This window comes from Cygnus atratus, chromosome 2 (genome assembly GCF_013377495.2).
Source record: "Cygnus atratus isolate AKBS03 ecotype Queensland, Australia chromosome 2, CAtr_DNAZoo_HiC_assembly, whole genome shotgun sequence".
NCBI classification, from domain to species: domain Eukaryota; kingdom Metazoa; phylum Chordata; class Aves; order Anseriformes; family Anatidae; genus Cygnus; species Cygnus atratus.
The window spans coordinates 101,078,165-101,105,911 of NC_066363.1; the positions used below are offsets into that span (position 1 = coordinate 101,078,165).

General features: G+C 38.4%; 2 protein-coding genes across 2 annotated transcripts in view; both read right to left on the minus strand.

Moving 5' to 3' along the window:
- SOCS6 (suppressor of cytokine signaling 6) overlaps window positions 1-13,149 on the minus strand; it is a 29,036-nt gene extending 15,887 nt beyond the window's left edge. Inside the window, 1 exon segment of the mRNA XM_035550568.2 lies at window positions 13,024-13,149. The gene's annotated coding sequence lies outside the window, so the exon portion shown is untranslated.
- On the minus strand, window positions 710-15,014 carry LOC126913179 (serine/arginine repetitive matrix protein 3-like). Its single transcript, XM_050708770.1, has 3 exons — window positions 14,921-15,014; window positions 12,891-13,535; window positions 710-3,203 (listed from the first exon to the last, which is right to left on the minus strand). The coding sequence occupies exons 1-3, from the start codon at window positions 15,012-15,014 to the stop codon at window positions 3,157-3,159; spliced, it is 786 nt and encodes a 261-aa protein (XP_050564727.1). The 3' UTR covers window positions 710-3,156.
- Between the last annotated feature and the right edge of the window lie 12,733 nt (window positions 15,015-27,747).

Below are 27,747 nucleotides of genomic sequence, written 5' to 3' on the forward strand. Positions count from 1 at the left end.
TAACTACTTTTAGTCAAGCTGGGATTTCCCAATCCTTGAAAAAAATAGCAACTAGATAAAACACTGTTATACAGTAATTCAAAAAGTACAGGTACTACTCAAGCAACCCAGTCCCCTAGCCAGCTGTGAAAAGTTCAGAGTTAAATTCAGTGAATATAGTTTGGTTTTGCCTTGCTTCCTACAGAAACAAAGCTTGAGCAAGCATGGCTGTTTCTGTCTGCATATACTGCATCCTCTTCAGGACTGCCAAACAATGTTTTAATCAGTTCAGCAGACAGTCTCAACTGAGGGAGCAGCCATAGCAAAAATTCGTATATTCTTATATATGAAATATATATATATATATATATATATATATATAAAATCCAAGGAATGGACATTTTGAAATACAGGAAAAGGTTTCTTGACAGTTCAGAAGTATCTCCAGAAACAAGGAGGAAACTGGGATTAAACAGTTCTATTCCTCACAGAGCCATGTGTTTCACAAAACTTGTTCGCTGTAGCACAGACAAAAAATATGTTTACCCCCAACCACCAAGATATTACATATGTTCATTAGAAGCAAATGTGGTTTGTCATTGTGATGTGTTTTTATTTACTTCTGAGCAGCAGTCAAAACGAGAAATGCTCAAGCAATACCTTTTATATCAATGTAATAAGTCACTAGCAAGAACATTAAGAATTGAAAACATTTTCTATATATCAAGATGAATTCAAAATTTGATTTTTATTTCTGAAATAGAAATAAATAATAAAGTCAGTTGCACCAGCAATTTTATTTTCCCGGAAATTTTACAATAAACACTAAACCAATCAAAGGCAACTTCTATAACAACTTCTAATGGTGAGCAAAATCCCTTGTTTTCACTCTTAAACAACAGTATACTGCAAAACATGTTTTTGTATCCTTTATCTGAACTATTTATATAGGAAACATAGCAGAAGACTTCATAAAGGTTCAGAGTTCAAGAACTCAGAAGTTGAGAAAAGCCAGAAGGGTTGCCTGAGCAATTCTCTTCTCTGTCTTGCCTCATACACAGAATAAAAATGTTTACATTAATTCTTCTCTTCATCACCCTTTGAAGTGTATGATCCCATCATTTACTTACAGCATACTAATTAAACTCCAAATTCCAGAGCTCATAAACAGAATTATTGGCTTCGCTAAGGAAATTTTTGCTGTCTCTATCTGACACTTGTTAATACGTAGATATTCAATGCTCTGTTCAGCATTTCACGAGACAGAACATGGAGAGCTCAATTTCCACTCTTTTAGACAGATTCATAAGCTGAATAATAATATATATGCACCAGCAGGCCAAATTAAGGTCCCTTCATTCTGAAACCTGAAGTTCGAATTTTTGTGACGTGGAACGATTTGGGGCAGGGAGGGCTTGACCTGTAGGGGGCTTTGAACAACTGCCTACTCAAAACTGAAACCTCCCTCATTTCTCCATGGAAGTATATGGTGACAACAGAACAAAATGGGTGTAACTCAAGTAGTTAATTGCAGCAGCAGCGAACTGTCATCCACTGCACGAGATCAATCAGTTAAGCCTGTGGTCCCTTTCAGGAATTTGCTGACAATACAGAAATAGGCGAACACAGGACCTTGGGTTTCATCATTCCGTGGAGAAATACCCAACCTTTCAGGATAGCTTCTATCACTGTCCTCTCTTTAGTAATGATTCTACTTCCTGACATTCCTCAAAACTTTATAAAATGCCTGCTGAATTTTTAAGTCTTTTCAGCCCAACTGCTTAAAGTTTACCAAGGCAATAAGCAAATGAATTACCCATCTTACAGTACAAAGGATTATCAGGTAACCCTATGATAAGCGGAAGATCCGTAAGTAGTATATATCTCAAGGGGTTAGAAAGATGCAGAAAAACAAAGAACGAGATACCAAGACACAAGGTTATCTAAACCATTAATGAAGTTGCAACCTGCAAAGAAAGTGAATTCAGACTGACAAATAGGCCAAAAATATTCCTCTCCGGAGCTTAAGCCTTACATGAAAAATGCTCTGAGTTTGCTAACTGGTGACTCCAGCAAGGCACGGACTATTCTCATGATTCCTACCACATTCTGCCTGTGACACAACAGATCTGAGGTTGGTGGCCTGCTTTCCAAAAATACAATTCAAAGCAAAGTACATTTTGACAAACTGCAAAGGTCAGAACTACAACCAGTCTTAACTAAAATAGAGATAAAGCATCTGATTTTTGTCTAAGTTAAGATTTTTTTTTCAGTACCTAAGCATAAGTAACTTCTCCAACAATCACTGCAAATACTTAGAGCATACTAGAAGAGTCAGGTTCCTGAAGAGTCCACAGAAATTAGGACTTGATATTTAAAATGTTCATCAACACCCCTCTCCCCTTCACATGTGGGGAACTGCTTTATTAGGAAATACCTAAATTCCAATTTATTAGTATTACTTTTTAGTTGAAACCTCCTCCGCAGTCCTTAACCTTATTTTTGCAAGGAAAAACAAAACAAACAAAAAAATCAAAACAATCTCCAGAAGTATCTCATCTGAGCAGAACTGTATCAATGCCTAACTCAAGGACTCATGGCTGTGCCTTCACATAGCTCCTAAGGCATGTTCTGAAAGGAAAACATGAAGCACCTCACAGAATCATGTTGCATAAAGGACTGTGTCAACTACTTCTTTTTCTGGACACCACGATAAGTGGATAAATAATTACCATATCCTTCCACATCACATAAAGACTTTGCTCCATGGGAAAACCAAACTACAAATTCTAGCATCCTGGACAGTGGTCCCAGCCATCATGGAAGGGAAATTCTCACTTATTCTTGATTCTGATACTCTATCGTGAAGAAATAGCTTAAGACATAAGATGAACTGGGCCAGACGGTCAATCCCAGGTTTTCCCCCTCCACAGCAGATCCTTAGGCCACTGGGCTGAGAGAACATATACCCTCTCTAGCCCTTTATTTTTCAGCTCCGTTAACCTTCTGCAGACCAGAAGAGCTTTAAAAGAACAGACAGAAAGCTCTCTGTACTTCAGAGCAGCCAACAGGACAGTGTTTGAGGCAGCCCCCGTTACAGAAGGGGCAGAACTGAGTAACTTGGCTGTCTTATGCTCCGAGTGAGGGCTCTAGCTACCAAGCTGTAGGTCCTGTATTTCACATCACTGGGAAACGCAGACTGGACTGCTTGCAGCCTGTAAAACCTGTAAGCACAAACAAGGGAAGTTTTAGATATTTATATATTTCGATTTATATTGTATTGTAGATTATTTTTGTCATGCGGACCCTAAGCCCAATGTTTACCTATTACATGGTCCACAATAAAGACCAGTAACAACTCCACTCACTCACTTAGGAATTTATTTTAAAGGCAAAAGAGAATTTTACATCAAGTGTAAAGAACCCAGTCTTACATAGTTATGTTCGCGTATCATTTCTATTGTGGAACACGTACGCTATTTAGCAAGGTGCAATTCAACTGAGATTAATGTTGGTTTGTTCTGGGTACTTAACAGAAGGGAAAAACTTAACCCAATGAAAAGGTTACATATATAGCATTATTGGAAAAACATTTTTAATAACTTCTTCCCAAGTGAATATGCTTTTCTCTCTCTCCAAGTTAGTAGGAATGTTCTATCCAAACAAAACATTTACCAAACAGATTCTTAACTCCATCTTCACCATGTCTTTTAGCACCTAGAGTTTAAGGCTGAAAGAGCCGCTACACTCAGGGAAATAAACATGTGCAACGCTCCATGAGTACCTCCCACAATCTTGTTGGTTACATACAAATCATAACATTTGCAGTTAGTATTACAAAAGGAGGTTTGAATAAGAATTTTTGTCTTAAACCTTCTTTAAACCAAAGTCCAAATATTTTTTTGACAAAATAAAGAAGTGCTGGCTTCTTTCAAATGACTTAATGCCTTGTACTGATGAAGAAAGAATACCATTTCCCATTACTACTAAACAAAAGCATTTGATTCTCAGAGACAAAGACAGTAATAAACACTGAGAGGCTTACAAATTGTGGTCATCACAAGCTAGTACAATACAGAACCAACTTAATTTGTAAAATTGAAAAATATTAATTTTAATCCAATTTTACTAACAGTACATGGAAAGTAATCCATTAGGTTGGACTTACTTGCTATATTCTGCAAGGGGAAAAAATCACTTATGACAGGTGAGCAAGACCAAATTTAAACTGCCTTTCAACAATTAATCTCAAAATAAACCCAAGCATTCCTTTTGCTTGAAAAGATTTTCCGCCGTTATTTGTTCTTATTTAAGTGCTTATCATAAAATTACTAGATCTGATAATATTTAATAAATACACAAACTCTCTAATGCCCACATCTTCCTTTCTAAGGACCCCAGTAATCATTTTAAGCTCTAAATAAAATCAAATTTGGAGGTGTTGAGAGGAAATGCTCACTCATTCTTTCAAAAATCAAAGCACCAAAAGACTAAGATTATTTTAACATAGCTAATCTCATTTTTTCCATTGTGCTCTGGTGAACCGATACTTAAGTAAAACAACAACAACATATAAAGCTTCACTACCGATTTGAATTCAGTTTCAGGATCTTCAGGATCAGAAAATGTTCCATACAAGATAAGTAGAAAAAAATTATGGACGATCAGGTTCCTTAGATTACAGCACACAAAAACAAGACTGAAGAAGGCTCGTAACGCTGTTCTCTTTTCCACTACTATGATTCCAAATTGTTTTTAGTGTAATCCTCATTCCCATATACTCTATTTCTGCTATCTCCAGCATTTTATTTGGACTCTCCATGATTCATAACCTAGCCTGTCAACTGCTAAACAATGCTGGGACAGTTTTAAAGCTTTACGAAAGATGAAATCCTTAACAATAAGACATTTGAAAATGATACTTCTAAACTGTCGTGATTCTTTTATTAACTGCATATTTCTTACTTAAAAAATAAAATTGGTATCTGTATTAAAATGCATACAGGAAGATTAGGCTAGGATCACTTTTAACCTCAAGCTCACCAATTTTATACAAGCAGTGTTGAAGAGAATCAGACACTGAAGCTGAGTCTCTCATGGTCAATAAGGCAGGTCCAGTTCATGAAATGAAAGTGGGGTTTATTTCACAGACAAGCCAGCAGAAAGGAACAGAGAACAGGAGAGAACTTCCTTCTTGTTGTTTGAAGACTGATTTGACTTTCCCAGGGAAGTGGTCACGGCACAGAGCCTGCCACAGTTCAAGAAGTATTTGTACAATGCTCTCAGACACATGGCCTGATTTTTTGGATGGTCCTTTGGGGATCCAGGAGTTGGACTCAATGATCCTTGTGGGTCCCTTCCAACTTGGATATCCTATGATTCTGTGATTCTATGACTGGGGGATCCCAGTCAAGTTGGGGCCCAAGAGGAAAGCTTCTCAGGCCCCAATAAACTCAAGGTACCTCCTGAAGAGAGCAGCAAACACCCTCTGGCAGCAGAACCTAAATCTGTTGACCAGAAAGTTCATCCTAGCACCTCCTGCCGATGGACTGACTGCTTTTCCGAGTGCTTAGGACCCACTGCAGACAGTAATCCAAGCGCTACATTTGGGAAAATGAGAATGTAAAACATAACTTATTTAAAATATTTTCTTTCCCATTGTCACTGGCAGAAGGCCCAATAAGAACAAAGAGTAAGCTAATTGTCTTTTTTATGGTTTAGAGCCTATCCATATATGGGTAACAGTAGAAATGGCTGTGCTCAAAGTACTGTCAAATATACAGGGTAAACACACCTGTACAGAGATTATTATCTCCAGATAATCTCATAAAATTACTTTACTACTTTGTTTCCCTTAAAACAGGAGGAGAAACATTAAACAGGTTTTCACAATTGACAGTCCTTTTAAGTCTAGAGGGTGCTTTTTGGAAAGAACAACAACAGCAAAACCCACATACGTTAACAGGGCACAACCAGCCCATTGACCAGAATAGGAATGGAATTTTGACTGCATGGGGAAGGCTGCTTAGCAATCTTTTCAATGAAGTCCCAATTTGCCAGAATAAAACCTTTTTACAAGACTACACCCGTTCTGACAAAGCTTAGTCTACACGTAAATTCTCTAATTTGGGGTCAAAACTAGAGAGACTCTTAATTATTCATGATTAAGATCAGGGACTGTTTTTTTTTTTCCCCTCCTACACTCTAATCACCTGCAGCCAGAGACATCCTGCTATCCCAAGCAGCACATCAAACGGAGAAAGAATATGTTAAAGTTTTTAGACAGACACCGTTTTGTCGTGATGCACACTGGAAAGCTCAGAGGGGAGGGGGATTTGTGTTGTTTTTTGTTTTGTTTTGTTAGTGGTGGTTGTTTCTTTTTTTAATAACAATTTTCCACACAGCCCTAAACAAACTGATTTTCCTAATATTAACACTCAGCCCAACAAAGATTAATTAACTGTGGGCAGACATTCAACTCAATGGGACTGCTCACTGTACATTACTCTTAGCTTGCACTTGAAGAATTGGGGTCTTACACCAGGCAACTTCACATTGGTGTATAAATTCTCATGTGCAGGATCAAAGATAAAGTTTTCACTGTCTATACGAAGTAACATGCTGCATGAAATTTATACAAACTCAAAGCCCTTAAGATAGCTATCTCCAGACTAAGGTCAAATTTCTGCAGAGCCAGGAGTATAGGAGCCCTGCTGCAAAAGCTTGCTAAGCTTGAAATTTCAAGCATGAAAAAAAGACAGACATATACATGCGCACAGACTGTTTTTTCTCCTGTTCTCTCTGACAAAAATTTAAACTTACACACACTATAAAAAATGTATTAACCCAATTAAAAAACATGAGAATAGGCACACGCTTTTCAATGCTCATACACAGACTTTCTGTTCCTGTTTTCCATGTCAAACCATTTAAAATACAGCAGATTCCAAAAAGCACCTGTTTTGGGGGGATAAAGAAAAAGCATCTGATTCAGTACTGACATAGCTCCCCTTCACCTTGTTCTCTCAACCATCACTGGATTAAATTGCAAATAAGACTAATACATTGGTCAGCACAGACTCTTTTAACCCTTCAACAAGGGACTGAAGAATAATTACATTTGCATGTAAGTTTTCCCCCAAGTAACTAGGGTTTTTTTGCACAAAATCATGCCAAAGCTTTATGATTAATCCCTTATTACTTCTCAACATTACTTATTATTAGCCGAAAGCTCTCTTCTTTTCAAAAGCCAAGAAGAGGAGAAAAGTCAAAGTTTCAGAAAGCACAGGATGACATTTGGTTTTTGACTCTTTTCCACCAAACAGAGAACAGGGAAAAGGAGGGGGGAAAAATGCCATGAGACTCCTACCTTACACAGACGCAGACTTGAGATCTTACATAAAACCTAGAGACTTGTACCTCTGAATGCACAAACCAACTATTCTGGAATCAGTCTCCTTGGGCTGACCAAAATTCCAGCCTGGAAGCCCTTCCAAGTACAAGTTTCATCAAAACCAATATGCTTACACAAACAGCTTCTGTTCAGTGAATCCAGTGAGAATTCCTCAGTCACAGAGTTCTCACCAGTGCCTGAAAGACGAGTGTCATCCTGAAAAAGCTGCCTATCCTGTTTTTGGCATACAGCTTCTACAAATCTCACCCTGGAAGGCACACTTTCTGTAATCAAAAACCTTCTACCCAATGCCACCAGTCTCCATTTCTTTATTTCAGTTAATAAACCTCCTAATCTGATACCTGATTACCAACCAAAAGAGTATGTAAAGGATTTTAAGAGTATTCAAACCCATTACTAATGCCAGAAACACAGTTAACACTATAGCTTGTAACTGCCCAGGTCTTGTAGCACTTACCAAGGCAAAGTCTGGGGATTCCCTAAATCAGAAGGAACAAAAAGGAAAGCAAGCTTGACCGCTGTATCAGACACATCTCGGGATCAAACAAGCACACTTTGGAAACATTTGGAGTAGCCTAGTAATTTATTCTCAACTTATTTGAGGAATACAGACTGCTTCAGAGAAGGAAAAAAAAATCACCTACTCAAGACTCCTACAAACTGCTGTTTTAGCACATTTACCACAGAACGTCAAGATTAATTAAGAATAAAACTACTCAAGAAAAACAGAGATCACACACTGTAAAACCAAGCCTGACTAGAATCTCATTTCCAACAATTTTGTCATCAAGAGAAGCAATCTATGTATTGTTTTAAATAATACTGAATATCCTTGAGGAACAATAACCAAGGTATTAACTCTGTGGTCTCAAATCCTGACACTCATCAATTTATCTGCTAGCTGTGTTCACCACATTATCTCGAGACCATTAAAACCTTACACAAGTCCTCTTACAGATCTGTATCTCATACCACGCAAGCTAAATAATACAAATACAGCTGCTGATTATATACTGCTTTGGAAAGCAAAGAAAAATACCACATAAGCGTATGGTTTACCTAACAATACTCAGAGGTTCATTTTCATTGTTTAACTTTTTTTTTTTAAACTAGAGACCACTTAATGAGCTATGAAAAAAAACAACACTAACATCTATTTATACCTTCACTGCCAGAGAAAATGGCTCTCATCCAAAACTTTTACAACAGTTTACAACAAAATTATTTGGTGTTTATAACAAAAAGACCATATACTTTACAAATCTAAGATTTTCTAGAAGTGCCAACCTACTGCACTTGGCAAATCACAAAAGAATTGAATGTTTCATCAGAAGACAAGAAAGTTCATGTGTTCTGTGTGCCCTATATATACACACAATAGGAAGCAATGTTTGGAGAGCAGCGCCTGGATAGAAATACCTACATATGACTTCTTCAGGTTGGGATTAACTGCAAACAAGAAGATTATTTCTCATACTCCTTCAATGGAGTTTTAAAGTCACAGTTAGAACAATGACAGAGCTAATGTACTTGCATCCTCGCTAAACAAAGATTTATGTTTAACTTACATACTTTTCTTGGCAATGTAGCAACCCAGGAACAATTTCTTAGGTAACATGTGGCTTACATCCTTTCCATAAACGAAGCAGAGTTTCTGAGAATTCATAGTGTTATGTGAATGAATAAGGACACTGAAAAGGGCAAATAATTTCCCAAATATTTTATCTCGATATTTTCCAGAAAAAAAATAAATAATGACAAATAATAGTTTATTTTAAAAAAAGAAAGAGAAAAAAGAAAGCTCTAACAGTAAAGATAGGTCCTTGAATCTCTATTACAGCCTTTAACGAACAGTAGTCAGATTTACAAAGCCATACACCTAAAAACTTGCTGAAATTCTCTGGAACTGCAGATGCTTACTGTTTGCATGCCCATACATGACAGAAGAGTCAGAAGACCATGAAGACTGGTAGAAGAAAAAATCTGGAATAACTTTTACTTAAGCCAATTTAAGAAGTCAGAAAGCTAAATTTCTAACTCTGATCTGAAAATTTTAATTCTCACAATAAGAAGTCTAAATCAGATTCTGCCTCATTGCCTTTTTAATGTCAGTCTATGTAGACTAGCAACATTTTTGCAATTTTCTTTCTATGTTTGATCTACTAGACAACATCTCACATACTATCAGCTTCCCGTTTTCATCCAGGGCAATAATTCAAGGCCAGTTTCTTGAGGTTTTGGTTTTGGTTTTAACCACCAGGAGAGGCTGAAGTGGGTGAGCCGTTTTTGTTTTAGTATTATTAGTAAGCTACTGGGAGAAACAAAAAGCTCTAACACTAAAGAAATGCAAAATTACAGCGCTTTAATATTTGTTGCAAAACTAATTGTTTTTAAATGAATTTCTACGAATTTCTGTCAACACATGCTCATATGTTTTAATGTGGAATCCAATTATTTCTAAAGAAAAATGCAGAAATATCGATAGCAGAAGGAACCTACCATGAATCACCTGTCTTTACACTTTGTTGTACCAGAAGAATATTTAAGTGGTATGAAGCTGCCTTTTAAACATGGACAAGGAATATTCCATTACAAGCACAATCTTGTTTTCTAGAAAACACACTACTGTATGCATCTCGCCATCTGAAATTCTCACAGAAAATTTTCAAGACTCTTTTATTTTGCTAGGGAGCCGCTAGGATTCATAGGAGCGTCTCACAAGAGGCGTCCATAAGAACCTGGGAGCTCTGCATCTGTACATCTATTGTTTTCTGAAGACTAGTATTTCCAGAAAATAAGCATATATTAAAATGGAATGAAATTAGATTTTGGCAGAAATACAAAGATGAGGTACATTACCAGATACTGCTATTTCACTAAAAAAAAATAAAAGAAAGCAAACTCCAAGTTCTGTACTTCTTCAAACACTTTATAGAAATATAGAGTTAAATTTCATAAGAACTCTCTATTCTCCTTTTCAATCCCCATCCTGCCCAATTTCTACTCAATACACTTTAGTATTTGCACTCCCAAGTTGCATTATGTTTACTTTTATACTGCTAATACTATATTTGCCTCCTTGAAGTATCACAAGCTTCTCTGGTTGTTGCTAATACACATTAAAGCACTACCAAGAGAAAGCTGGGACACAACAGCAAAGACCAGTCTCCTTTCCATCTACTTTATGTTATCACTCCACTCACTACAACACTGCACTACCCAAACGCTACCAAAATAGCACAGTGTAGGCCTACGAAGGAAGTACAGCAAATAAGGCACGGGAGTAAGGAATTACTCTGGACTGTGGCCTCGGTTTTGCTAGCAGTGATGCAGCAAATATGTAGCAAATATGTAGTCAACTCAAGGCAACACTACTAGGAAAATTCTTTCAAATAGTGATTTGCAAGTTACTGTATGAATATAAGTCTTCATAATAGCACAAAGAATTCACTTGCTTCTGGAGAAGAACTCCTGATTAAGAGTCCACTCTCTCACTCCACTACTTCACCACGCTAGGCAGAGCTGGGATGTGTAATCCACCTGCAGAACAATGTGGACCAAGTTATTATTTTGTCAAAACTTCCTTCTCTAAGAGTAACCCAAGGTATCTGACTGACCAACTTCAGTCTCAGAATAAATAAATTAACAGCACAATATAAGTTAACATTTTTTTTTCTGATTTCACAATGTCAACTTTTTGAATTACACAGTATTTTTCCTGAAACTGTAAGAACACTTTGATGCTGCACATATGCAGCACAATGAAGACACTCACAAAAGCTCTGGAAACAATACAGTGCTTCTTCCCTACTACTCCACAGCCTTGCAAGTTAGCAAATGCAGATATCTCTACATAACACTACACTGTGATCGCTCATACTTAATTTCAAGGCTTAGTTTCATTGAATTTCAATTGGGGGTGGGGGAAATATGTCTGTTTAAATCTCATAAATCAGGATATAGGGAATAGGTGCTGAATTCAGCATACACAACAAGTGAGCCTGCTTTAAGTAAAAGCTCGGTTCCATCATGTTATGACATAATAACAAGAAATATACAATAAAAAATGAACACTCCATTAAAGATTCACTATGTCAAAATAAGTACTTTCAAAATGCCTTGGTAAGTTACATAGAAAAGTGTGAGCTACCTTTACTGTCTTGCTGCAGAAGACTCCAAAAATACCCAGATATTCTCCAGTGGTTTAAGTCTTCTGGCCCAGCTAGAGTAATTTATCCCATAACTACACTGAAGCTTCCATATTTTCTACAATCCAAAGACGGGCTTATTAACATGAAACAAAATAATGCTATTTTTTCTACCCACGGCAGAAATGCAGATGTATTATTCCTCAAGTACTTCTGTAGCTCTCTAAGAAAGGAGGCCTGCAGCAGGTATTTTTAACTACAGGTGTATTAAGAGGTTGGACGTGGTGTAAACATTACTGGCAGGTAGGAAAGAGGGGTTGAGACCTAATCATGAAAGGGCCCAAGGATTTCATAACTGGAAGTGGCACTTTCCATATCTGAAGTGTGTTCTACTGTCAGTGTCTCCTACTTTAACAATGTAACATTCTCTGCTGGAAAATACCATGTTCAAAGTGAATGGGATTTTGAAAACACTGGGAGAAAAGATGAAAGAACCAAGGAAAAAGAAAGTCGTGTTCAATGCATCTCACATCACAGCAGCATTCTCTGCACCTCCTAAAACTTCAGTGTTTTGGAAAGGCATTTTTCTCAGGCAAATGAGTGGGCATGGGCCAGAACCAGTTTTTTTCTGACAGAAGTGGCACCACTGGGGAAAGAGAATGCATGAGGCAGTCTGAAGAACAATGGAAGCCAGGAAAGTTTGGGGGGGTTTGTTTGTTCATGTTTAGAAGAAAAAAAGAAAAAAAAAGTGTTAAGTTTTTTAAGCTTTTAAGTGCTGCCTGTCACAGAAAGCAATGCTCCTCCCGCCCCTTCAGGAGCCCTTGGCATACCCTCGGCTAACAGTAACATGACATTCACAGCTTCACCTTCCCCTGAGCTCCTCCAGAGCACAAGCCCCCGCGGCAGGGGCACAAAATGCCACCTCTGGCCACCCTCCCTGCCCAGGACGGGGACCCCCCCGGACCCAAAGAGGAGGGCGGGCGGGGAGGACGCAGCCTCACCCAGCCGCTACGGCTGGCCCCAAAGGGGGGATCCGGGCAGCGGCCGGGGATCGAGGCCGGGCCTAAGCCCCCCGCCAGGGCGCAGCCCCCCGCCGTGCAGGCCGCGCCGCAGCCCCGCTGCCTCCGCAGGGCCTGGCGCCACCGCGGGCTCGGGGAGCGGCGCAAACAAAGGGAGAGGAGAGGAGAGGCCGGGGCCGCGGCTCGGCAGGAGGCAGGCGGGCGAGCCGAACCTCGCGCCGGGCCCATCACCGGCTCTACCCCCGCGGCCACCGGGGGACGGGACGGGACGGGGCGGGAGGGAGGAGGGGGCGGCTGGACTCAGCGCGCCCGCTGCCCGGGGACGCTCACCCAACAGAGGCCGCGGTGCCCCGCTCCCGGCGCGGGCCTCTCCTTTCCCGGGCACCTCGACGGCGCGGCCCGGCCTGCGCCGGCATCCGGGCTGGGCGGCGAGCAGCCTCCCAGGCGACGGAGCGGGACTCACCGAGCCGGAGGAGGAGGAGGAGGAGGAGGAGGAGCTGGCGCTGCTGTTGCTCCGGCGGGGCCCGGCCCGGCTCCGGCTCCCTCCCTCCCTCACCGTGCCGCCGCCGCCTCCCTGTTCCTGGCGCCGCCGCCGCTTCCTCCGCCTCCTCTGCCCCCACCCCTCCGTCCTCCGAGGGGCGCACGGGGGCGGCAAGCCCGCGATGGCCGCAGCCTGCCGCAGGCCGCGTTCAGCCCGGCGGCGGGGGCGGCGGGGCCCGGGCCGCCCACCCTCCTCCTGCCGAGTCCTGCCTCCGCCTCCCCGCTTGTCCCTGCCAGGGCGGCCGGGCCCCTTCTTCCCTTCCTTTCCTTTCCCTTCGTTCCTTTCCCCGCCCCTGGGCTCCGCCGCTCTGCGCCGCGGGGCTCGGGCAGGCCGCGGAGAGCCCGCGGGGGGCGGCCGGCGCCTGCTCGGGGCCTTCCCTAGCGCCCGGCCCCCTTTCTCCCCCGGCTGCTGAAGGCTCTCCTTGCCTGTGGAACCTCATAAATAAAGTGCACAGCGAGCTACTTCATTTATTTCCTCTCTGTGTGTCTCTTTCTTTCCCCAGTTTTTGGGCGACTCCGCTCGTGCTGTACCCCCTGAGGAGCTCCCCACACACACCCCCACAGGCTGACCCCTCCGATGTCTCCGTGCCCTCTTCGCCTCCCTCGGCCTGAGAGCGATGTGCGAGAAGAGGCATTTTCACGTTGAACTTTGCTTCACGGATTGCCCAGAGTGCCGCTAAACTCCAGCCACATCAGCTGTGCCACAGAAACTTCAGCCAAGCAGGCTGCTTGCTTGCCGGTCCCTTTTCGAAAATAAAATGAAGAGCAACAAAACAATTTCTAACTTAGGATGCGTGCGACTGACGGAAGTGAATAGCAGAGGGTGAGGATTTCAAATCTGTGGACAATATAAGTTGGGGAAAGTAATGCTTGCTGACTGATGTTGAGCTGGTAAAACAGTGCCTTCAGAAGCTTTTTCATCGTTCGTTTCCTGCTTGTGGCACATAACCGATGCAAATCGAGAACCTGATTTTGCAAAGATACGCATAATTTGCTCATCTATCTAATAGCATAAGAGTCAGTGAGATTATTTGTGTGACTCGCTACTCACCCACACAACTGATTTGAAGTTGAAAGAGAAATCACTGAAACTCGTGAGGTTGTGAGAATATTCTTGCATGTCCTGCTGAAATCGAGGGTATCTGTGGGTTGAGGTCTGTGAGTTGTTTAATTGCCTGAGTTATCTGAGGTCAGAACGTGTCCTGATTGCATTTACATTTTTATGCCTCAGATGTTTATGGAGAGTTAAAGGCTTTTCTTGAGCTTTATCCAAGAGTCTTTGGTTCTTTATGTCTGATCGACCGCAGTTGCTGGCAGGCCAGAACCATTTCAGGGCACGATGACTCTAATTAGCGTTGTAAAAGGAAATTATTATTATTATTTTTATAATACAATCATTAGCTTTTTCAGATATCAGGTACCTAGACTTATTTATGTTTTTGTTATGTTTTGTATCAAAACTGTATGTTTTACAATTGTGATTAAATGTTATCAGTTGTATAACAAACAAAACTAAGAATAGCTCCAAGTGGATCATTTAGGAATCCTTATGGAGTGTAGCTCTTGTGTGTAAAACTAGTACTGCTGGTATGAGAAGTATGAGCAATCTTCTGGTTTGCTGTGTTATTCCAAGAAAGAACGAAAATGCAATAAATAGCAAAAGATTTTCTTTCAGCAGAGTAGGTTCCTCCTTTCCTAGATAAAGTTCACCAACCTAATCCAAACAGGAACTAAAAAAAAACCTTACTAAAAAGGAAGGCCCTGACTAGGAAAATTTTAGTTCAATTGTAACACAACTTTTTCTCAAACGCAATTTTTACATTCATACATGCTTCTCAGGACTCCTTTTCCTTTGGATAGCAGGCATTTGAATGAGCCATTAATTTCAGGATCCAGCTGGTATTCTTGCTTCATGTGCGTTCATAGTATTAATTTAACCAGAATCTTCAGCAGCAGCTGTGGGATGATGGCAGTATTGGAAAGCATAGTTTAAGAGTTCTTGCTGTACATGAAGGAGCCAAATGACCTAAAAATGTTTTTCTGCCTTCAGACATCTTCTGCCATATGCAACTTCTGCATTAGAATATATTATGTGTGAGACAAAATTAAAAGTTGGTCTTTGGAATCTTATTCTAGAGCCTTCTTCCCTGTTAAAATGAAAAAAAAAAAAAGTTGATTCAGAAGAATAAAGTTTTCTGGCCTATGTGTTGACCAAAGGTTTTCATGTTTCTGAAACTGTCCCCTTGTCACTCCTATGGGGCAAAAGGATTAGTTTTTGGCAGAAATGGCACTATTAGACTTTCAGAGTTGAAGGAAAGGAATTCAACCCCCCCTCCCTTTTTTTTTCTTCACAGTGTGTCTTCCGTACTTTATTTTTATTAAGGAGTATGTAAATATGGCTTAAATTAGTATCACTACCAAAAGCAGTGGCCTTCCTCATTTTTTTTCTGTCTCCCTCCCTCCGCCTGCCCATACATTTTCCTTATAGTGGCTCCAGTGCTCAATGGACCTCTCTTAAGCCAGCTCTGGTAGCTAAATCTCTTGGAGTTCAATTAGCTAATGATAAATCATGACATAAATTTGAATAGGTGCCTGAATTTTCACTCTCTTCAGTTAGAAATGTCATCTGTTGCTGTATTGGTTTATGAGAGCTGCATTTCCAGACTGTTAGCGTTAAGCAGTTCGTGAAAAATCAAGATCTATCAAGGCAGACAGGCAAACTGAAAAAGCAAAACCAAACCAAACCATACTTTCCATCTGGATCAGAAAACTGTTAACAGGTGAGTATCACAGTCTAAACAAAGAAAAAGAGACAGTTTGTGCAATTGAGTGGTGGTAGAGAGAAAGGGAGAAGAGAATCAGGGATGGTGGCTTCCTGTGTATGTTACCAGGGTGCTGCTAGCTTGTCTCAGCCTTAGCATGTAACTTCATGTTTGGAATAGACTTTTTCCATCCAAATTTGCCAGCAAACAGCTGCATCCCAGTAAGAGCAACAGTTTTACTACAAAGGGTGAAATCACTTCAGTGCCACTGGCATTACAACATAGATGGCAGACTAGGAGGAAGTTAGCAGCGTTGCACAGATAAATTTGTTCTTGGCTTAAAAACACATATTGAACTAAATTGGGCAGTTCATACACTCAGACATCTTGTTGTAATGTTCTCTACTTATATGAGCCTATTACACTTGCCTCACAGTTGCTATCTTTTATTCAAAATGATGAGGACTAGAAATTAGAATTTAGGAATCAAAATTCAGATCTTTTATATCTCATGTGCTTGTATGCATGAACTTCTACAACCTGGAGCTCCACTTAATTCTAATTACTTTCAATGGGTCTGCAAGTTGATATAGTATCATTTTGATAATTAAATCCCCCCCCCTTTTTTTTAATGTATTCAAAACTGTGATTGCAAATTATTTCATATATGTGTATATTCATATGTGTATATGCAAATCTGCAGATCAGAGAGACGGTTCAGAGACCTAACTTATGACTGCTCATTGACAGCAAAGACGATGTTATATCTGCTGTATCCACTTTTTATCTTACTGCTGCCTACCTGCCTGGCACAGGTTGCAACACAGGTCTTGCAACAACGACTCTCTCCTAGCTCTTGGGCCTGAACTGAGGCTAGAGGTCAATGCCTTCTTATTATTATTGCTCTTTGCGGACATGTAACTGTACGTGGTTGTATTCTAAGGAAACAAATGCTTTCTTTTCCACTTCTGTTAAGTATAATTCTGAAAGTGCATTTGTTGCCATTGTATTGCAATCTTCAAATTATGTTCAAACAGTTTTGGAAAATCAGACTTTTAAAGAAAGCAATACACACAAAATCATTGTAGCTTGCTGGACATTTATGATAACTATGGCCTTTTTTTTTTTTCTGTTTTTCTAATTCTTGTATTACTGTGTATTTTATCTATTACTTTGTTTTATCTATTTTTATCTATTACTTTGTTTTTATTCATATAAATATTGTATATTTATATTCCTATATTATAATATGTATTAGCAATCTTTATATATAACATCATCTTGTTTAGTTTATGGACACAGTAGGTTGATTGTTCCACTTTGTTTTATCATAGAATCTTGTACGTTTTCTGTAAATAAATTCAGTTTCCATTACAGCAGTTAACACATGTAAATATTTTCAAAGTATATTTTTAGTATATTTTTCCTTTTTTTTTTCTTTTTGAGTGTCTTCCCTCCACACAGTTTAACAGTACTACTCAAGGAAAAAAAAAAAGTGAAGTATACAGGAAGTTGTTTTACCTCCCCTTTTCTCCCAATTGGGAGTTTTGGAGTTACATTTGCAGTGTTTACTGGAACTACTCACATCATATGAAGGCATAGAAGGTGTTAGCATCTCATTATAGCTACTGAGGATAAACTATACATAACACAAACATATAAATTATGTGTCACATTTTTATCAGAATGATGTTATTGCTTCTACTTCATACTGTGGTTATGTTTTATTATTCTGTATCTTTGTTATGCTTATGTCAGAAAAATCAGTGCTTGTTTATTTAAAATTGTTCTAATTTACACCTATTTTTGAGTGCCACTCTCACCAGTTTCATTTCATTTCAAGACAAAATGTACTTTAAAATGTTTGATGAGTTTTCCTGAAATTAAGATTCTTAAATCCATTACCAAGGTTTCTGTTGATGATAGGGGTGTTCATTTTCAGCAAGAGAATAGCTCAATACTTTCTTAGATCAAAGTTCTCTGAGAATTATATTATGGTAGACAATAGAGTATAGCAAAATGGCATTTCCAATAACTGCACAGGAAGACTAAATTCTAATCTGCTGAGTAATGGAGAAAGGGAGGAGTCATTTTAATTGTCTATGGACCAAAAGCTGGATAAAGTCAGGATAAATTGGGCCTCACAAATGGATTTCTATTAAAACCAGGGAAATGATATATCGCTTTTCTCTTTCTGAAGATGCCCAATAAATCATGAGAGTAGTTGTGCTCACCCACTGGAGAAGCAACATGGAAATTCTCTCTAAGTAGGTCTATATACAGTTAGGTTTGCCTATGCATCTTATTCATTGATTGTCCATATTGCCTGTACACCTGCTTGTACACTAGTTCAGGTATGCCATGAGTCATGAAGATCTGCAGATAGAGACAGGAATGCGAAGTGGAGAACTGGTCCTGACTCAGGTCTCATCTCATCAAGTACAGTTGACTAAATTCCTTGACATAGTGAATTTTAACCTGAATTAGGACATAGCTAGCAACTACTTCCCTGTGGCCAAATTCATTCTGTTTAACTTCTTTGTGATTCTTTACAACACAGATCATGGGCTTAGTTTTGTAGTCCTTACATAAGTATTCACAACTAGCCCAGGAATTACAGAATTCACCACAAGGCAATAATTTTTAAGACCAAGCACTGAAGATAAAAACAAAGCAACTCTAGATGTCACTTTATAATACTTAATCATTCTGAACTTTTGGCTATGCGGTTGTCATAGGTCTGGAGGATCAAAATGAAATTTGTGAGATTTAACTGAGATTGCAGCAAGGGAATATGTTGCTTAATGTTTCCGTTTCCTGTTTTCCTTGTCTGGAGGGTGAAACTGGTCAAGCAAATGTTGCACTTCGGTTGTTTTTTCAGGGTAGAGATCGTGACAAATGTGCACCCAAAACTTTTTCTCTCACTTCTGAATAAACAATTCTATTTTTCAGAAGTCTATTGATCTTAAACAGGACTGCTTAAAAGGAAAAGCAGCAGTAGTTTATTTTCACAACTTTAAGGGGGAATAGAGAATGGAATAAAAAGTGGAAAGGAGTTAGAAGGTCTTACTTTTCCACATGAAAATGTCTCTCTAAAAACTCAAGTGTTAATATTATTTCACACTTTTCTTCAGCCAGCTCCTGTCAGAATTATATGAGGTCTAAGCATATCTAGAACACTTAGAATTCTAGGTACCTAGAATTTTATTAAACTAACTCAAAATAAAAGTTGGTTACACATTAATAATCATACCTAGTTCATTAGACCACATGAAAGAGAGCAAGGTAAAATACAGGTATCAAATCAGAACATTCACTACAAAGGATTACGTTAAATTAAAAAATGTCTTAAAAAATGTAGCATGTCTGCTTAGAAATTAATGTTGTTCTACTATCCGTATAATGACAAACTGTTCCTCTTGGCTTTATATGTTGCAGCCATTTCCCTAGTTATGAAAAAGAAAGTTGGATGAGTTCTCTTCAGCCATCTTCTTAAGAATGTAATTTTAAAAGCATTCCTCAAAGCATAAACAATACTTAGTTCATGGACATAGGGATATTAAAACAAAAAGTCTTTGCCTTTTAAGATGCATGTATAGTTGCAGGAAGCTAGCAGATTTCACAGTGTCATCTGAGCAGCTTTTTTATGGCTTTGATTGTCCTTCCCTTCCAGTTCACAGAAAAGACCCACATTTACTTTAATGCTACACCACAGTGCCTCTGATGCCATGAGCAATTTCTCTTGGTTTCAGAACTCCCACTGACTGCAACTGGACCCAGGCTTGATCCAGTATTCTCATTTCTCTGGGGCTTATCATTACATGCTGTACTTTCAGCTAGATCAAGAGTTGCTCCAATACTCTTGTTTGTCAAGAGCTCATCATTATAGAGTGTACCTGCAGCTGCTAATTTCAATAGAACATAGTTTGTAAATAATTTAAATTCCTATTTATTACACTTATAATGTTCAAATTAGAAAAAAAAAAGAAAAAAAAAAGTTACTTCAGACTATACCAGTCAAGCAAAATAGTTCACAGCTTTCTGGAATAAAATTCCCTATTGCTGAAGAAACAATATTTAAATCTAAATGGCTTGTGGAGGTACATATGAAACCTTTCACATTTGGGTCACAAGTTCAAGCATGGTCTTCATTACCTGCAAATTAAAACTATCAATAACTGACATTTGTTACATAGCAAATATAAAAAGAGTTGGTGCTCTCTTTTTTCTGAAGTAGATAGCACATAGGACATAATTGCTGAACTTTTTTCTAAATGTGCTTTGAACTTGCAAGTTTAAATATGGTTCTTTTCAAAAATAAAACCTCTCAAAAAAATAAATCAACACTACTGACTTTTACAATTTTCCAGAACACTGTTTTATTAATGTTGTCCCAACAAGTAATAAAATATTGACATTAAAAGCTCTGTTGTACCTGAAACCTACTTTTTCATTGAAAGCAAAGCTTTCAGCTTCAGTTCCTCACATGTATGTTGGTCTCTCAGTGGAAGTACAGCTGGCTGGTAAGGCAGAGTGGAAAAGCCTCTGTTGCTCACACATTTTCAATAGGCTTTGGTCTCAAATCACTGTAAGATCCTGAAATGGCATTGCATTAATTAGAAAATAGTCCACTGTGCCTCTGCATATTATTATCAAAAACTTCCTGGTGACATTTATGAAGACTCCTCTGCAAGTACAGAGACACACTGAAATACAGTCTACATTTAAGTGTGAGGAGGCTTTACAATCAGTTCATGAAATTTGAGTTGTTTTTCAGAAATAATAGCTTGTCAAATATCTTGAACATTTAAATATATATTTATATCATATAAGGACAAGATTAATTTTCACAGTTTCAGTAGCATAAAAGTGAAAAATCCTCAGATTGTGATTGGTTTTGTAAGTTGCAAAACAGTATGCAAAACAGTCAGGAAATGTTCCATCAGCTTCTCTGGCTGTTCCTCGATGACAGAGGACAGAGTTCCAGCAGTAAGTGAATGATCTTTTGATCCTGCCTTCCTCTTTCACAGATGCTTTGCAGATCCCTTAAACATTTCTCTGCTTTATATTTATGAAAAAGTGCATTTTTTCCACTGTGATTATAGAGTAGCAAAGGTCTTATTAATCATCCTACTCTGCTCTGGATAGAAGTGACTGACGGCATCTTTTGGAAGAAAAAAAAGACTCAAAAGCTACAGCATGGACAGCTGAAGATCATATCACAGCTCTCACTGATTGCATCCAGGAACTTTGTCAAAGGAAAGAGCAGCACTGAATACGTAATGTGTTCTTCCAAAGCTGGAAATTATTACCGATGCAAAATAACATTGCAGCATCTTCTTTCCACTGTGAATTTGAGCGTGCTTCTTGATATACCACTAAAATCTTCATTGGTAAAGGCAACACTAAGAATGATATAATGTTAAGCCCCAGGAGAGTGGGCTTTCATCTGAAACTGGCTATTCATTTAGAAAAAGGAGGTTGATACATTTGCAAAATGTGCTTACATAGTGAATACACAACCACAGTCTTTTTTTTTTTTTTCCTTGTGGGTAAAAATAAGTCTCTAGCTGGATTTCAAATGTTGCTCTAGAAAAGGAAGTGCCTACTTTGATGGAAGCAATGTCAGTCATGTGAAAGTGGTATGAATTCAGGGCATTTCAAAGACATGAAGGGCACTTAGATACATCAGTTAGATGTCTCATGGATCTTCATGCCTTTGATATGAAATATCCTTCTGTGCTCTGTTAGGATTTTTTTTTTTTTATGCAGAATTTCTTTTTTCTTTTTATGACTCATCTCTATAATTTCTTTGCTGTAAATAAAACATTCTCTTGGTTTTATAAATGTGTTGATAGGCAGCATGGAAAACATTAATCAGTGTAAAGCTGAAGGATACTTAGAAAAGTGTTGAGTGTGAATTGAGGAATATTGACTTAAATAGCATTCAAAAGCTAGAAAAATGCTTTACAATCTCGCTGTGATCGCAGCAGAGAGGCTACTTGGTCATACATGAAAAGAAATAAAAGCTCTTTTTGTCTGATCTGAAACAAAAATTGAAGCAACATTATTCAAAAACATATTCTGCAGTGGAACACATCGATACATATAGCCATAATGATAGCCATGTTTGATAAAAAATAATAAAACACTTTAAAAGCTTGTAATGTGTAAGTAGATACACTATGGGGAAAAAAAAATACCAGAATAACTAAAGGTATGCTTTTTTAATATAATTATCAATTAGCATGTAGTTTTATCTAGCCAGCAGTTCAAAATGAAGTCTTAATCCCATTTAAATTCTTAGCAGAAATGCCATTCACTTCAGGAGGACTGTGGTTTTCTCACTCTTGAGAAAAGCCTGATTAGAATGGCCAATATTATGTATACTACTGAATATACGCCATTCCTGTATTAATCTAAAACAACAGTCAAAACTAAAGGAACGTAATATTAAAATATTCCTGCTTCAGATTCAGAGGAAGACAAACTACTTTTTAAAAATTTAGTTAAAAACATCACAATTAGCTAAATGGAGCATAAAAACCGAATTAATGCAAACATAAGTGGCTAATTTTTGTTGTGTTAGAGGAGGCCATTGCTCTTATAAAAATGTGCTGGTTTACTAATGCTCTAAAATTTTATGAGATATATCTTACTATTATTGATCATTACACCAAATTAGTGCTGACTGTTGCTCATTCTTTGTTGAATTGGTATCAATAAACACCAACTGTTCTGCTATTCAGCTCCTTTGTCCAGCTTCTTAAAAGATCGTGCATTTCCCTGTGTTCTGAAAATAAATAAATAAAAGCACTGAATGATAAATGAAAAACTGTACTTCAGTGTAGGATTTCCATGAGAGTTAATCTACACATTATCACGATATTTTCTTTTGGCTGAATTATATATATATATATATATATATATTGTTTTCTATTGTTTTCACCTGGTTTATTTAGTAATTCAGATTGCCTTGCATATGTATGTTTCTCTTCCTTATTTACTACTCTCTTGTCTTTTTGTCATCTGCAGAATTTTCTGTTATTTTTCAGCTCACTGATAAGGTGTTGCATTGGGTCAAAGAGGAATCCAGTGAAATTCCATGCGAAACAGACTATCTGTGGCAGTTCTCTATTTGCTGTTACATCTTCAGATCTATCAATAGCGGGCTTTTATTTTGAGGTGGTTTCATTTCTTAATCAAACACTTAGTTGTGTGATCAGTAGGGTAAGACCCAGCCTATTTCTAGTGAGCAGTTTCACGTGGAGTTTTAGAATCATAGAACCCTCCAGGCTCTAAAGGCCTTCCAGATCACTGAGGCCAACCCGATGACACAAAAAAGTTAGGTTAGTTTGATCAAACGTTTTTGTTGTTGTTGTTTTTTAATAAAAATACGATGTCTGGCAAATAACCAGACTTCTCTCCTTTGAGTCCTTCTTACCAAAACCCCTCTCATGCTTGTTATTTTATAGCTTTTTCCCAGTCTCCCTCACCCCTGAGAGAAGTGTTGGGGCTGAGCACTGTGCAGCAGCGTGGCTGTGGGGCCAGTGGGAGGCTTTTCCACTCTCCATGGCAGTGCTTTCAGACTCGCTGTCGAGCAGAGGTTTATGTTTTTGGCAGAACTGGCACCAAGCTGGCATGGGCCCCGCTGCTGCCCTCCTCCAACTGGCTCTTGCCCGGCGGTGCCATGAGCTGGGAAGCAGCTACATGCATTTCAGCAGGTGCTGCCACACTCCAGCAGGTGTAGGCTGCAAACTTCTTCACTTTGTTCCCCGCCCAGGGAGCAAAGGGCCCCAGGTTCTCTCCTCTGAACCTGGAGCACTGCTGGGCCCATTGCTGCTGTTACTGGTGCTACTGGGGAGAAGGGGAAGAGAGAGCAGCACGTGGAACAATGACATTCAAACCATGAGCCACAAACTGCATCCTGTCCCTTAGGAACTCCACAGTAGGATTTTTCTGCTGTTGAAGCTAGAGCTGCTGTGTCTTAAACCAGGTTTTCAACAGTAATGGTTTTCTTCAAAGACTTCTTTCATTTTAAGCATTTTTTTACAGAAGAATAAATTAGCGTTGGTACTTTTTATCACTTTGTATATCATTTAATAACACACTTAATGAAGTATCACTTTGTACAGAGGGGAAAAAAATCCCACTTGTTCTGCAAGTCTACAAAGCAGGATTTCTTCTGAAAAAAGCACACACGCACAAATAAATGTGGAAATATACTTTAAATGAAACACATTGATGGCACCTAAGCTACTACATACTCTGCATTTTCCACAAAACAGAACAACATTTTTGACCTATCCAGAAATTTCAATGAGAATTGTGTTATTATGGTATGGACAGAACAAATGAGACATGCACTTCATGCCTGTGTAGGGTGATGCAAAGAAGCAATTCCATCAGTTCTCTGAATTTCTGTCCTAGTACCTGGCTTCTAGAAGCTCCGAGGTTAAGATCTCACTCTCTTGGGCCTTGTGTGCCTGAAATGACAGTCCCTGAAGTCCCTGATTTAAGGACACTGCAGTGTGAATAGGCAAGACAGCTAGAGGATGAGTGGAAGGTGCTGTGTTTTGACCAAGGTTAAACAGCACTTCAGCAGCAGCAAGCACACGGCTTTCCAGAGGTTTTATTTCAGCTGACTACTGCTGTTCTGGTTCCAGAATTTATCTTCCCTAACAGGTAAGAGCTGTAAAGCATTTAGGGGGAAAAATCCTGGTTTTGCTAAAAAGGTTCCAGAAGGGACGGCACTCATAAACATCAGAATAATTTTAACTACTTACTCTATGTCATGGGAGGACTCTTCTGGGAATGCTTAGAAATTTCAGCTTTTCCAGTCTGCATGTTGATACAAACTAAATGACTGATCTTTGATGAAAATCGATTCATTTCAGTGAAAATACAGTAATTGACACTAACAGAGAGTCTGTTTTTTAGCCATTTACTAATCAGTCACTGGTGCAGTAGAAAGTGAATGGGAGCCTTGCAGTGAAAACTTTTAGGTTACTGGCACATAAGATAATCACTATGGTGACTTTATTTCTCTATAGTAATTTGTACTGCTTTTCCTGTCACTACCCTGTAAGTCATTAGATTCACCAGTACCATATTGTGACTATTTATATGCAGGTAGTTCTCACCAGCTCTCTAAGGACACCCTTCATATCAAAGCTTAATTTGTGTATGATAATTTACTGTTACATTTCTTAGTAAGATTGACCTAAGCAAATAGGCAATGCATCTGAAAGGGTCATTTTTCTCTAAGAATAAAATTTAATAGACCATTGCTTACACTTTAACATTCATCTGCTAATCAAAACATATTTCATTCATTTTTTTTTTAAGATATCATTAATTCACAGGGAAAACCTAAATGTTTCTCCAGTCTGTAACTCTCTTATACAGATTCAAAAGACAAAAACTGCATTGTCTGCTTGTAAGGAAAAACTGCTGGAGGCACTTTTTTGTTTTTCTAATGACCACCATATGAAAACAGGCATAGAACAAGTATTTACTTACATGCGGTGATCTACTATGTTCTCATGCATGGACTACTCCCTTTGCCATGCCTCTAGTGAAATTACATTGGTCAGTCTATGTACAAGGCTTGTGCATTTTTTTTTCTCAATACAATAATTTACATATTACAATGACTTGTATTTTTAATGATGGTGCTCTGTACAAGGATGAAAGATACTGTTATATATAGTTTACCAGATTTAAACACATCAAAGAGCAATAATGTTTAACAGTTTAAAATGTTTCTAAGTCAGCCTTGCTCATTTCCTTATTTCAAAGTTCAGATTTACTGTTCAGTAATACCACCATTTTTATTACTCCCTGTACTAGAATTTTCTCATTCGCCTGGTTAGGGATGGTTTAGAGAACTTATTCGAAGAAGAATGGATATTCTTATAGACCTTGGATGTGGTTTTGGTGATTTCCAGTCTAGCAGCTGTACCGGATCCATACCAATCAGTATATACATGTTCCTGAGTCCATTGGTCATGAAGCAGCACTAGCAATAATACAGAATGTATCAGACCTTGGTCTCCATCATTCTGCTGCGAAATGGGAAGAAATAGCACCTGAATGGTAGGATACTGTTAAATGTTTTGCATCACTTTTCAAATCTGTGCAGGTACGTGCAATGGGTTGTACACAACACTATACAAAACAGCATTTTTGTGCAAACAGAATACAGGTACAGACATATACACACGTTTCCACACATTCTTTTCTTTGTGCAAGTTATTTTCTTCTTTCTGAATTGCTAATTTTCTTATAGAAGAAAATTTGATCTACTTGTTTTGGTAATTGTACCTTTTATTCCTTTTCTTTTTTACAATGATGAGTAATTTCTAGAAAACTTTCAGCAGGTAAAATAGTCCCCTATATTAAATCTTATTTAAGAAGTAAGAATGCATCGTCCAGGAGAGACAGGCTGAACAAAAGCAAAAGTACAGAAAATGACTTGCAATTTTCCAGCTTCTGTCTGGAAGTTTCAGAACAACTAACCACCATCAGCTTGATATTACCAAGCTTGCTACTAAAGATATATAGCTTTCATTCAGTGAAGAATGGACTGCAGAAAACTAGCATCAAAAGCCAATGAAGTGAGGCAATGATTTATTTATGTGTATCCCAGTATGAGAAAGTGACTTTCAAAGCTAGGAGGGGTGTTTTGAAAAAATATTGCTTCTGCTTCAAAACAAAACAAGACAAAACTAAGCCCTATGCTTTCTATTGAACACAATATATTAAAGTGAAATAGATAACAAATATATCTGAAAGTGATTGTGGAAATGTTCAGTTCAAAGAGATCTTAGGTCACCAGTAGGATCTGATGTGTTCAAGGGATTTTTTCCAATGAAAAGCTTGATAATTAAAAACAGTACAGGAGAAGCTGCTACAGTTATTTCCACTTCGTTATAATTTGAACTCACTTCTGTTAAGTAAAAATATTGTCTGTTAAATATAAATAGTAAGATCCACTTAATACTATAGAATAAGAAGTAGTGCTTATATTGTTAGAAGAGCATCAGTAGGAAAAACATTACATGAACAGTTATTTTAAGTCTTGCTTCTCCCTACTTACACCTATTCTGTCTAAAATTGTAACTAATGGTGTGACATCTGGCAACCATACTACCTCAGGCTGTGACCTTGTCAGTTCTTGTAAAACTGTGAGAAAGGTTTAACAGTGTAAGCATCAGGCTTGGATTTTTTTTTTAACTGTCTAGAAGCACAGAATCAAATATAGATACAAACTACGCAGCTCTTTAGTCTCTAAATAACTAAATCTGCTTTCCTCACAACAGATTCTTTCAAGATCTGCAGTTAAGTCTTATGTAGGCAGAGAAACCAAGTGGTTGGGGGCTTTCTGGGGGGGGAACAGTATTCAGAGCTTACAGTAACTCTACTTTAAGTTCCCAATTAATTTATGTCATCCATCTTGAATAAATGTACAGCATAAGAAAGCAGATAGTGCAAAACTGTGAAGTATATTATTGCAAAATTTCATAGCCAGAAAACTTTCTGCAAAATTGTACATTTTTGCAATCCATTTGGAAAGGATGTTGATTTCATTGCTAAAGTTCTGTAGTTAGAAAAGTTAATATTCTTTATTAAGAATTTAGTGCATTGTTATCTGGCTAGGCTCAAGATCATATTTGTAGTTCAACTATCGTGTTGTCAAGGTAGTAATAAATAATAATAATAATATAGTAATATAATAAAGAGAAAAATAATAGTAATAAATAATAAAGAGAAAGCATCCTCAGCCTGCTTTCTGGCAAAGGTCACTTTCTGTTAGATGACATTGTGTCATGGAGTAAGTTGCTTTGTACAGACTATAGGGAGTTCATCTCAATGTTTTCTCA

Excerpts from the sequence above, each read along its gene's own strand:
- LOC126913179 (XM_050708770.1), bottom strand. The coding sequence starts at position 15,014 with ATGAAGCAAGAATACCAGCTGGATCCTGAAATTAATGGCTCATTCAAA. Across the intron at positions 13,536-14,920 it reads CCTGAGAAGCATGTATGAAT|GTTCCACAGGCAAGGAGAGC; the intron begins GTAAAAATTGCG and ends TTTATTTATGAG. Across the intron at positions 3,204-12,890 it reads GGCACCGCGGCCTCTGTTGG|GTTTTACAGGCTGCAAGCAG; the intron begins GTGAGCGTCCCC and ends TTGTGCTTACAG.